This window comes from Haemaphysalis longicornis, unplaced genomic scaffold (genome assembly GCF_048455015.1).
Source record: "Haemaphysalis longicornis isolate Haplotype H1 unplaced genomic scaffold, Haemaphysalis longicornis Haplotype H1 scaffold_9, whole genome shotgun sequence".
In the NCBI taxonomy this organism is placed as follows: domain Eukaryota; kingdom Metazoa; phylum Arthropoda; class Arachnida; order Ixodida; family Ixodidae; genus Haemaphysalis; species Haemaphysalis longicornis.
Window position 1 is genome coordinate 96,505,584 of NW_027526460.1, and position 12,293 is coordinate 96,517,876.

General features: G+C 45.0%; 1 protein-coding gene across 1 annotated transcript in view; it reads left to right on the forward strand.

Annotated features, from left to right (window-relative positions):
• LOC144151725 (uncharacterized) overlaps nucleotides 1-12,163 on the forward strand; it is a gene marked incomplete in the record, with an annotated part of 363,083 nt that extends 350,920 nt beyond the window's left edge. Inside the window, 7 exon segments of the mRNA XM_077682846.1 lie at nucleotides 916-1,003; nucleotides 2,012-2,169; nucleotides 2,944-3,150; nucleotides 3,971-4,121; nucleotides 5,073-5,791; nucleotides 7,687-7,818; nucleotides 8,567-12,163. Of these exon segments, the coding sequence (XP_077538972.1) occupies nucleotides 916-1,003; nucleotides 2,012-2,169; nucleotides 2,944-3,150; nucleotides 3,971-4,121; nucleotides 5,073-5,791; nucleotides 7,687-7,818; nucleotides 8,567-8,842 (1,731 nt within the window).
• Nucleotides 12,164-12,293: the final 130 nt, after the last annotated feature.

The following is a 12,293-nucleotide window of genomic DNA, read 5'->3' on the forward strand; positions in this document are numbered from 1 at the left end:
TGGCCTCAATCCCTCCGTATTCCTCCGCCACCGCGTGTCTCATCATCGTATTGCAGCTTCGATCTGTAAATCACACGTTTAGGTCTCTACATTTGAGTCTACTGGCAGTGTTGTGAAAAAAAAAAAAAAAAAAAAAGGATCCCATCATGAAGTGCTGAATTGAGCAAGTTCATCGTTCACAATGTTGACAATGCATTACATAACTAAGAAGTTATCAGAACCAGAATCTTTATTTTTTAACAAAAATAGATGCAGGAAATAGTTGAAAAGTCATCTGGATCCATAGCCGACATGGCTTGTGATGAATCCATAACATAATATTCGTAAGAAGAAAAAAAAAAACAATCCAAACACAATATTTACAACCATAAAATACTGTGCACAAGAGAAATATATTTTGCATTTATAACATGGTGATGTGAAGAATTTTTTTAGCGAATTTTGTTTTATTTTGAGTGGTATGTTATTCAACACTCTGGCTCCCAATGGGACGGCACTGGTGAGGCTATCAACAACACAGATCCCGCAAAAGCTTTGTCTTAGACTTCTGCACTGTGAAGTGGCTCATGTTCCGAGAGCCTAATTATGAGATTATGTGAGCACATGATTATATGATTGTATGAGACTGGCATGCTGATGCGAACACCCACCGCGGTGGCGCAGTGGCTAAGGTGTTGCGCTGCTGAACACGAGGTCGCGGGTTCGATTCCCGGCCGCGGCGGCCGCTTTTCTGATGGAGGCGAAAAGCAAAAACGCCCGTGTGTACGAGATTTCGGCGCACGATAAAGATCCCCAGGTGGTCAAAATTAATCCGGAGCCCTCCACTACGGCGCGCCTCATCGCCTGCGTTGCGTCGGCGCGTTAAACCCCACAATCAATCAATCAATGCTGATGCGAACTGTGTCCTTTGTTCAGATGGAAGACCGGGAGCTTCCGGATGATGTCCTTCAGCCCGGAAGCTCAGTGGAGAGCATCCCCAGCGGGTCAGCTGGATCCCGATCAAGTACGCTTTTCCACTGACAGCCTAATAGGAATCTGAATGAAGTGCAACACATTCTTGTGCAACATGTGGTGTAGAGCATATCAAGTCTAGTGTAAAGCTTCACCTTGGCTTGAATCATTTCGTTGACAATGCGTTGCACTGAGAGTAACTCGAAAACTACGTTCATAAGCTTCAGTGATGAAAGGGAGCCACAGTAACACAGAGCTGCACTATTAATTCAGCACGAGGCTGCTGGTGCAAGAAAATTCCGGACTGCGGCAGGCATTTTCTGTATGGAGACAAAAAATGGTGGTTATAACCAGACGAAATATAAAATCGTCCATTTGTAGAAATTTTGGCACATGTTAAATCACCAGGGGGTCTGAATTGATCCGTTGCTCTCATTGCAAGCACGTTTAGCCGAGTTTAGCTTCAGTGCCTAGAAGACCAATAGATACTCTTTTGCAATTGATTTTAAGATAATGAAGAAAGCATTTTTTATTGTAAAACACAAGTATTATATCAAATGACCACGATTTAGCGAGTACATACAATCTTTAAATAATAATTTGTAGCTTGCTTGATTTTTTGTGAAAACATCCCAAGTTTATTCTGCTCATGTCGTGTTGTCGTGTGTTATTTTGGCGTGCTATATGCAGTGGAAATCACGTTCTTTTTTTTTTTACTAGGCGACAGCACACAAAATTCTGTCTTGACATTCAAACTCACTTAGTTCAAATTGCCAGGTTAGTACTTGCAATGGCATTTGGGTCTTATCCTAATCGCACTCATTAAAACATACACTTTGAACTTCGCTTTGTCCTACCAAGTTTCTTTGTTCCCTTTGCGCTCAAATGACCAAAAAGTAATGTGCAGTGTAAAAAAATTTCTCTATATTGTAAATGGAGCCAAGGTGTGTTTAACTGTGTTGCACAAGTGCCACAAAGCCTGCTCTGCTGAGTATAATAGTTCCGGTATAGTAACAATAGAAAGCGATGCATCCCTCATCTTTGGACTTTTCCCTCTCAGGCATACAGGCACACACCCCGACCAGCAGCAACAGGAGCTCGTCCTCTATCGGAGAGGAGGAGTGCAACCCACAGTGCTTCGGTCCCTTCGTCGGTCGTGCACGGGCTCTTGTAGACTGCGTGCCCTCACCGTACGACAAGGACGGTCTTGCCTTCAAGGTTAGTGCATTCTTCCCTTCACTATGTTGTCAGGCAAGTGCAAGAATAGCGGGCAGCCTTCACGGGTGTCGCTACAATCACCAGGAAGCCTTGATAATAGGCCTTATACGGCAGATTTCACGCTGTGTTGAGTGATGCTAGAAGTTGCGTTACCGCTAGCAAGCACCCCAACTTATGCGACTCTGTACTGTGCACCCAGAGACGATGAAAACTGACCTTGGTAAAGTAAATAGTTACCCAGAAGGCCTGTTATACGTGGTCTTAACGAACATTGTAGCCTTGTTTTTGACCAGGTAAGCCTTGTTTGTGAGAACGGTGAGCTTTCCTTGTGGAAACCAACTTTGGTCACGTATAAACGACCCCTGGGGACATTTTCCAGGCTCTCATAACGAACATTTGAGGAGTTTTTTTTTTTTTTTTAATGAGTCAAATCTACTTGAACAGAATTCCAGAAACAAGCAAACATTTCTGACTCGGCCTAAATGCAACGCTGTCAAAGATATTCTATGATAGGTTTTACATGCCAGCTCTGGAAAGTTAGCATCGACAGCGCTTCACTTCGGCCCGTTGACATTTTCACACGTTTCTGAAATCCTGTTCAGGTGGGTTTGACTCATTTCGAAAAAGAAAAAAAAGAAGGGTCATCATTTGTAGCCTTGTTTTTGACCAGCCAAGTCTTGTCTATGAGAAGAGTGAACTTTTTCTGGAAGCATTTAAACAACGTTGTATGGTTTCTCACCATTTTCCTAATCATCACTTTCTGTTTCGATGCAGAAGGGGGACATCATCGACATCCTGTCGAAGAACACGACGGGCACCTGGGTCGGTGTCGCAAACAAGAAAGTGGGCCACTTCAAATTCATCAACGTCGAGGAAATCCCGACGGAAACGAAGCCCAGGCAGCGTAGGTTCCCAAGCGTGCCCAAGCTGGAGCAAAGGCCCGAGTCTCTTGAAGAGCTGCTGGGAATTTTCTCACTTCAGGTACGTGGCAGCGTTGGCCCCGTGTGGGGTTAAATTTGCCCACTACGGAAATAAATAAATAAATAAATAAATAAATAAATAAACAAACAAACAAACAAACAAACAAACACACAAACAAACAAACAAACAAACAAATAAATAAATAAATAAATAAATAAATAAATAAATTAATTAATTAATAATACTCAAATTATACATGGGGTTATATACATATAATGAGTGCACAGTTGGACTGACATTGAGAGACATTTAGTAGACTAAATAAAAATTTTGCTGCAATCAAATGCTTCTCGAGCAAAGCTGTACGTAAGAGTATGGTAGGCGATGGACACCAGAAAGGTTGATTGAAGTAAAACGTTCGTTCATTTAAAGATTATCAAGTTAATCTTTGTGGAAGACTGGAAGACTGCAAATGGAAGACTGCAAACTTAAAAAGCAAAAGACAAAAAACATCTATAACAAAAACGTTTTTCTCTCGCGTTAAAGAACTTCAAAGTTGTGTGAGTGAACCTAGAGTTTCGGTGTTGTTCAGCACATCTCGCACCAGTGTTAGTTTAGCGGTCAATGTTCACCGTCACAGCGTTCAAGGTGCATCACACAAAGCAGGGGCTTCACCTGAATGACTAAAACTGTCAGTGTTTCGCGAAGTATTCATGTATAGACCGTGCCTCTTCAGCAACTTGCAGTATGCATTCCTTGTCTCAACGTTATCTCATTGTAATAGCCTTCTTTGAGTTGCTTGCATCTGATTTGAGTTGCTTGCATCTGATTGTGTGAAGTGCTTTTAACAGAAAAACATGCTCTTTTTTTATTTTTCCAGAACTATGTCAACGTGTTCATGCTGCACGGGTACCAAGACCTCGATACGTTTAAGGAGATCACAAAGGAGGACCTGGAGAGCCTGGGCATCTCCAACGGTGACCACCAGATGCAGATTCTCAGGGCCGTTGAAGCACTGCTTGAACACGATGGTGAGTGGGTGTCTCACAAGTATACGCAAGGGGCGTTTATTTTAAAATATGGTGAACAGCAGTGTAGAGTTCACATTATGGATTGAGTACAAACTTAATAGCATAAAGATTGTTTTCTCAGTATATCTGCATTTAAGCTTGTAAAACAGAGCAGTGACTATATAAGTGGGATCGATTAGTATAGGCAAAGTAAGTCTGAGAGAGCAAAGTTTAGAGTGCCATCACTGAGTAGATTCAGCATTCAGTAGATAAATAAACATAAATTTCTGGGTTTGCATTATTTTGCTTAGGAAGCATCAGATCCCTTTTTCCGTTTTTACTGCACATCTGATGCTCTTGCGCTAGAACAGTAAGTTAGTTGACCAACTAAGGGAGCGCTCTAAGCCGTAGAAAGTTTCTGAAAAGATGTTTCACTTGGATGTCAAATGTTCCTTTACATAAAGACAGGAAACCGCGTTGGTGTCTGCTGCGATTGACAACTTTTCTCAGATAACCCCAACAATTACCTAATGATGAGGATTTTGTGAATGACAAAGCAAAATGTGCAAGTGACGTTCGTATGATGGAAGCTTTCTTCTAGACAGTCTTCCTGGCGTATAACATTTTATCTAGGGACTATAGATTGTACTTTAGGAGCAAACAGTACTCGCTCATGCATGCTAGGCGTACGAGCAATGTAGTGCGTCAGAGTAATGCCTCTTCCACTAAAACACAGGGTGCACTGCATGAACTTGAAATTTTAAATCAAATCTAGATTTGAAATCAAATCTACTGGCTTAGAAATCAACTCCTTTAAATCAAATAAAATATGAAAGGTTCAAATAGCTCTATCAAGCGGTACTGCCTGACATCATTGCACTAAGTATGCGAATGCCTAGGATTCTTTGCACTGAAAAAGTCATGGGAGAAAAATAAGAGCTGCTTCAGTGTACAACCCATTTCACGTTGCAGGGGTAATTCTTGGTGAGTACTTGGAAGCGCCCTCCAGCCCCGAGCTCCCACCCGTGAAAGAGGGGGACTGCGACCTCTCAATGGACAGCGCCATCAACGACCTCGACAGTGCGCCCAGCGGCTCCTTCCACAACGACCACCGGCCGTTCACAATGCCTGGAGACCGCGATTCTTCCCTGAACAATGGGAGCAGCAGCCTGCTGCGCTTCCAAATGAACATTCCCGTGCCCGAACCGGAGAGCCCTCCCGCGCCGGCGCCAAGGTGCGACGACTTCAAGGAGGGGCTGTCGTTCAACGGCACCAACACCCCGCCCTTGCCCACGTCGGTGGTGAGCGCGGCCGTAGAGCGGTTTGAGCTCCGCCGTGCATCGGCCGACTGCATCCGGAACCACATTCCCAAGAGCCTGCAGAACGTCTTCCGCAAGTTGAGCGGTAATGTGGGTGAGGACGATGGCCGCTCCGCGTCGTTCGACGACGATGCGCTGTCCGAGTCGCCCGCCAAGACGTCCTACGGTTCGAGCTTCGCTCGGAAGGTGAAGGCTTCGGCCTTTCTCCGGAGGGACTCGAACGATGTCCGCGGCAAGCTCACGGACAGGAAAAGCAGCCTACACAGTGCGGAAGAGACAGCGGCAGCCGCGGCCCTGTCGCTGCACACGTGCATTGAGCACAAGCTGGCGGCCGAAGGAATCGACCTGTGCCAGGAACCTTACACCGACAGGGTGAGTTGGCCGTACACTTACCGTTCACAAATCCAGATGTGTTAGGTTATGGGAACTCGCCTGTTAATATTCTTGAGGGACTTACTACTTCATGACCCACGTGCTTAAAAACCATTGTGCACGAATACGAAAATCTTTACGAATACCTACAAACATTTACATTAGCCTAGTTAGCTTATTTTAGAAATATGTACCTTCTTTACTGAAATAGATACACAAAACTCTCACTTGCTACACAGCTAGCGCCATCTAGTGAAAACAAGATGAACCAAAATGCATTCCTTGTTTGTTTTTTACTTCATTGAAGGAGTGATATACTTCAAAAAGAAGCAAACTAGGCCATTAGGAACATTTCCACGGATTTGTAAACCTTTTCGTATCGGTACACGATGCTTTTTAAGCTTGTGGGTCATGAATTTGTAAGTCCCACAAGAATGTGGTCAGGTGAGTCCCCCTTAAGTAGTGTTTGCACGACACTACAACCAATGCACAGCACATTCATTCTGTGGTGTGTGGCATTCAGTTGTTGGGGCATTGCTAACAAGCTGCTTTGCATTGTCACTGCCAGGCAAGCATAAGTCTACACCAAATAAATGCCCGTTCGATTTTGGGGTGGCCAACATTACTGTCCACTCACCGCATCCGCCCTGTGGTATTTGACAGGTGTTGGTCATATGGAGTCACCTAGTGTCAGTAGATAAGGTATTAGAGTACCGCCACTGAGACATGCAAATCAGCGACGGCGGCCATTTTGGTGTTTATCAGTGTCGCGAAATTGCCGCATCTACGGCCTCGCTGCTAACTTTGACCGGGTTGCTTGTAGCAACACTGCCGAAAATGCAGCAAAACGGCATCTTTAGAAACACTTCTGCTGCCGAAGTGCTGTTTCACGCGTTATCTTTTTGATTTGCGTTCAGAACGACGACAGTCGCGCACAACTGCAGAGCTGGGAGGACAAGCTAAGCGTGCACGAGTTGACCGACTAAAACGCATAAACAACAAAATGGCAGCCCCCTGTCGGAGGGTACACAAATGTCACGTGATGCGAACTGACCAATGATGGCGGCAGCACGGAACAATAGGAGAAAGGAGTGCCAATACTCTGTAACCTTATCTAGCGACACTGCTAGCGTCACCATTGCAGGAGATATAATGTGCATATGTGGAAATGGTAGCACGTCACATTGGTTATGTGGGGAAGGCGAGTGCAATTCGCCTCCCGTATGTTCATGTAATGTGAACCAGACTTATCGAGGGGGGTATCTTACTACTGCATTGGGCAAACGTAAAGAAGCTGGCTTACCTTGTGGCCCAGAGCAGTGGTAATGCATAACATGCTGCAATTGTGTCCATCTCTAGCCCTAGCGAACAGTCTAATAAGAATAGAACAATGCTTATTGTGGTCACATATAGATTACATAGATGCATTTATAGAAGAAGGTCCCAGCCTCAAGGCCTTTTGCAAGTATTGGTGCACTGGACAAATTGGTGCATGCTGCACTGGACAAATTGAAATTCAGCTTGTCACAAATTGCACATTTTCTTCTGTACAGCAGACAAGAATTCTAAGGAAAACACACATGAAATGGGTGAAATTGTTGGAAAAACAGAGTTAGTGACAGCTGAAAACTATTTAATGCACTCGCTTTTTATAACTGCCAGAAACTGGTTGACTTGCCATTGGCAGTTACGGCAACCTGTTTGAGTGTGCACGAACTTCCTTGACTAAAAGAGTGCATGTGTGGGACATATATAGGATTAGTTTTCATTCATTTTCACTGCTGTCGTATCAGAAAATGGTCTGATGTGATACCTTTGAAACTGATACCTTTGATATAATGAAACTGATGTGGTACCTTTCTTTCTTTCTTTTTCTTTTTTCCTCCTGTGCGCAGACTGGTTTTTGTGGCATACCACCAGCCCTGGTGCAACGCTATTCTCAAGAGCTTCAGAGGGACATAGCGGAGACGGCAGAGGCGCTGGACCAAATTCGCATCACTGGGCTGGACCGCATAGGAAAGCAAGGGGTAAGCGCTTTCTGAAGCTGCTTCCACTCTCCTAGCCTTGAGCATTTGAGAGCAACTTTGTAGATGCAGATGTCTAACCAAGACCAGGATTTGTGAAGGGGGGGCTGGTGTTATTATTCGTGAACCGCTTGTTACTCCAGACTCCCTTTAGACAGTGAATCGAGCTTAGGTTTATTTCACTAGAATTTTACAAGTAGTAGAGCCCAACTGAACTCTAATGCTCCACTGAGAGGGAAAAGGCCACTAAGGTTTGTGATATTTCTTTCAAGTTTTACTGCACATGGCCAGAGTAGAGTGAATGGCACTTTTGCATTGCTCGTTAGAAAAGCCACATGGAGGTGGTGCCTTGTCGTTGTGAATATTGAGATTGCTTTTAAAAGAGCACCAGCCAGTCTGTAGAGAGCTGTGAGCGACATCATTCAGTTAGTTGTGGAACACTTTTACTTTGTTTTTTATTCTGCCATCTTTTGACTGAGCAAAGTTGTACGTTGTCTCCATAGTCCCTTGAAACATGTGCCCTAAAAACAGTACTAATTAAAAAAGAGAATATTTGTTAGAAAGTTGGGGAAAATTGCTACCCTTTCACTTCATCTGTACCTAGATGTAAAAACTGGCTTTGGGTACTTCTTGTTAGCTTTTTGTTTGGGAAAAAAAAAAAACTGCAATGCTTCATTTTGATTGCCTTTTTTAAAAATACTCAAGAGGAGAGGAGTCTGAATGCCATGCCATCGCCATTGCGCCTCCCCAGGTCCCCAACGATTTCCTGGCCGACTCGTGCCGAGGCATCGGCTTGGAAGCCGACTACTCGGGCGGCTTGCGGCCCTGGCTAGTCTCGCTGGGGCTCCCCATGTACGAGCCACTCTTCCTGGAGGCCCGGCTGTCTGACCTCGCGCGCATCGCCCAGCTGCAAGAGGCGGACCTGCGCGCCCTGGGCATTTCCAACGTGCTTCACCTGCGCCACTTGGCCGAGGCCATCGACACGTTGCAACTGGAACACAGCCGCTACGGCATCGAGTTGCGATGACAGCTCCTCTGGCGGCGGTGGCAAGCCACTCGCGAACAGGTCACGCGCGCCTGCGGCCGCCTTCTGACGGGCGTCGGGGGCGACGGCGATACGAAGGCATTGTGGCGGCAGGCTTCGTCACCCTAGATGTACACATACATGAGAGACAGTTCATTTTTCGTGGTGGTGCAAAGAAAAATGACGAGAAAAAAAAGAATGATGGGCGAGCAGTTGTCGACCAGTGTAGAGTGTTTTTCGCCTTCCTGTTCGGTTTTGTTTTTGCCGAATGAACCAACGTCAACAGTTGCCCAACCCTACCGGATGCAACGATGAGGTTCAGTTACATCTCTGCCCACCAGGTGCTGCTATGTTCACTCTGGAGTTGTCATAAAAATTGCTGCAGGTTGCAGGGTGCTTCAAAATTTTCAAACTCCCCGAGAAAAAAGCCAATGCCCCCCACCCGCCCCCCTTTTTTTACTTTTTGTAAAATTTTATCGACGGCTCTCCCCCCACATCTGGTGTAGATTCCAAGAGCAGGTGAGGGACTGATTGATCAATGCGTCGCGAAAGTGCATCTTTTACTTTTAAAGTGAGACACGTTGTTCAAATTTTGCTACTTATTTTACTGCACAGGCCAGTGTAGAATAAATTCTAATTTCTTAAAGTAGTCGATGACATTAACGCTTGTTGATTGAAAGGGGGTTCAGAGCACGACCTCAAATTTTGGACAAGCTAGCATTGAATTCACAGTAATACAGGCCCTCTCAGTATCTGATGGCGACTGCTGCTTTACGAGGCTAAATACTGCTCTTCACACGCTAGCCTACTTAATGGAATTAATGAGGCTAGCCTTAGTGAATGCTGTTGACAAAGCTTTGGGACTTTTTTGTTTTAAGCGACGAGATTCTTGTTGGTGACAAATCCTCTCATCTCGAGGGAATGCTTAAGTATGTGTGGCAGGAAAGAGTGTGAACACAAATTGCGTAGCTTCCTTGCAGCCATTTATTATTCGTTTCTGCCATAGCAGGAAGCCTTGCGAAGTGGCTGTATTGCCAGCCAGTTTACCATTCTGTTTCAGTTCGGCATGTTCATTCACATTATACCTTTGCGCCGAAAACCACAGATTGACAGTGATGCGGCTATATTTTAATCCAAATTTGGAGTGCTTACAGGTTCCAGATTCGGTGTGAGGCTGAATTTTTGTGTTTCTTTTTTATCCAAGCCCTTGCTTGGATAAAGAAAATTACCAATTACACATTCCTCGCTTGTGTTTTGTTACTTTCAAATGGAAAGACTTCAGTTACTTATTGCCACTTGCAAGTCAGCAGCTTTTTATGCCAAACAAAAATGATTCATTGGGCGCCTTTTAGTCAAGCGCCAGTGCTGTACCATTAAGACGGCCAACATGGTTGCCTTTGAGAGCATTAGCGATGCAGTTTCATTTTTTTCCCCCCTTCACGTATGTAGGAGATGCAAGCTACATGCATAACAAACCCTGATCAGCACATCATAACACATCTTCTAATTCTGAAATAAGAGAAGCATCGGTAATCGACCAGATTTAGGGGAAACCTAAATCTGGTTTCCCCTAAACCAGACCTAAAACCTAAACTTTACCTAAGGTGGAGTAAGTTTTTCAGAGGGAAAGTTTGGCATCCGGCTCAATGCAGCCATACGGCTACAAAGGAAGGCTGACAGCTTTCTCAGAAACTACACAGTTGAAGAAAAATTGGTCCTGGTCCAGGATTCGATCCCGGGGCCACTGCTAAACCGGAGCAGTTGCTCTACCAACTGAGCTAACCAGGAAGCTAGTCCAGGTCGATTTCCCCTAAATCTGGTCGATTAACACCTGTCCATGACTTCCAGTTGTTGATCAATTCACTGTCGTGCTACAAAGGACTAACCTCCTGGTTATTTTAGTCGGTAGAGCAACTCCTCCGGTTTAGCGGTGGTCCCGGGATCGAATCCTAGACCAGGACGAATTTTTATTCAACTGCGAAGTTTCTGAGAAAGCTGTCAGCTTTTCTTTGTAGGCGTATGGCTGCATTGAGGTGGATGCCAAACTTTCCTTCTCCAAAGAAGCTTTCTTTCTTTCCTTTTATTTTTTTCGTTGTGTCAATTAGCTTTCTCGCTCCACTCACCTTCAAAGCTGTCATGCTCAGGCTTTAAACGGTGAGAGTGGTTGTGAGCAATTCAAGTCTCTTGTTGCTGCACTCGGAGCAACAGAACAGCCAGTGCTGTGGAACAGTCCACACGCAGTGTGCTGTGGAGAACCCGCAAACACTACAGCCAAACACCACAGTATCAGTACTTACTCGACGCATCATCGTGCCGCCGGCGACCTGCAGAAACGAGGTGTTTACGAAACTCTCAATCTCTGCACGACGGTAACAGGACAGGGTTGGGCTTATAACTGCCTCCTTGGAAGTAATACTCTTAACAAAGAGAATGTCGGCATCTGTACAGTCCACCCAACTATCAAACCCTGCGCCCCTTTAGCACTGAAGTCGAAGCATGCCAGTGATAGGCTGTGTCATAGCAATTGGCGCGCGTGCCAACACTACCGCAAGACACGCGTTGTGTTGAGTGAATGTTGTGTGTGACTCCCGACGAATCCACTTCTGAACTTCGTTCCTAAGATTACCAAAGTGATAACGTACCGTCAAGACTGATTATGTGTGCTTGTGACACTGAGCAGTGTGTCCCACGATATTGTTGTAAATAGATATGAAAAGTGCGTTTCAAATTACAATGGTTGCGTGTTGGCGCTTGTGTGACAGTGACAATAAAGTGTGTGAACAGGCATTGTCACATTAGACTGACCTGAAAGTATAGGAGTGCAGGTGCATGCTGGCATGGCCACTTCTTCGAGATGATTTGGCAAAAGTGTCCGTATTAAGTTTGGAGCCCGCGGCCCCGCAAACAACGGGAACTAAATTTTCATCAGTATTAACATCAGTCAGGCAGATCGCAAATAATTTTTGCAGATGTGGTGCTTCAGCTTTTGCCATTATAATCACAATCTTCTAGATGTGTGGATTTCTAGCTCTTGGTAGTGTCTCGCCTTGTGCATTTCTGTGTCTAGTCAAGCGTAAGGTACTCCGCACACACATGCGACACCGAGGCCGTAGACCTGGTCATTGCCCAGCACATCCTGATGCACACACACTGTCAGTATGGACACAAGCTCTACTCACTTCTCCAACTGCAAATGTACATAGCTCTGTAAAGAAACCAAGTCACGTGTGTTTTCGTGCCCCGTGTACTTTACCCAAATGCTGAGATAGCCGTTATTGTATGTACAGTAAAGCTCCTGTGAATAAACTATGTTTTTAAGTACAAGTGCTTGCACGTTCCATTGCTTCGCACCTCGCACCAAAAACAAATGCATGTACCGTATTTTCGCGCGTATAACCCGCGCCAAAAATGCGAAAATTTCAGGAGTGAAGTAGAGATGTGGATTATATGCAAG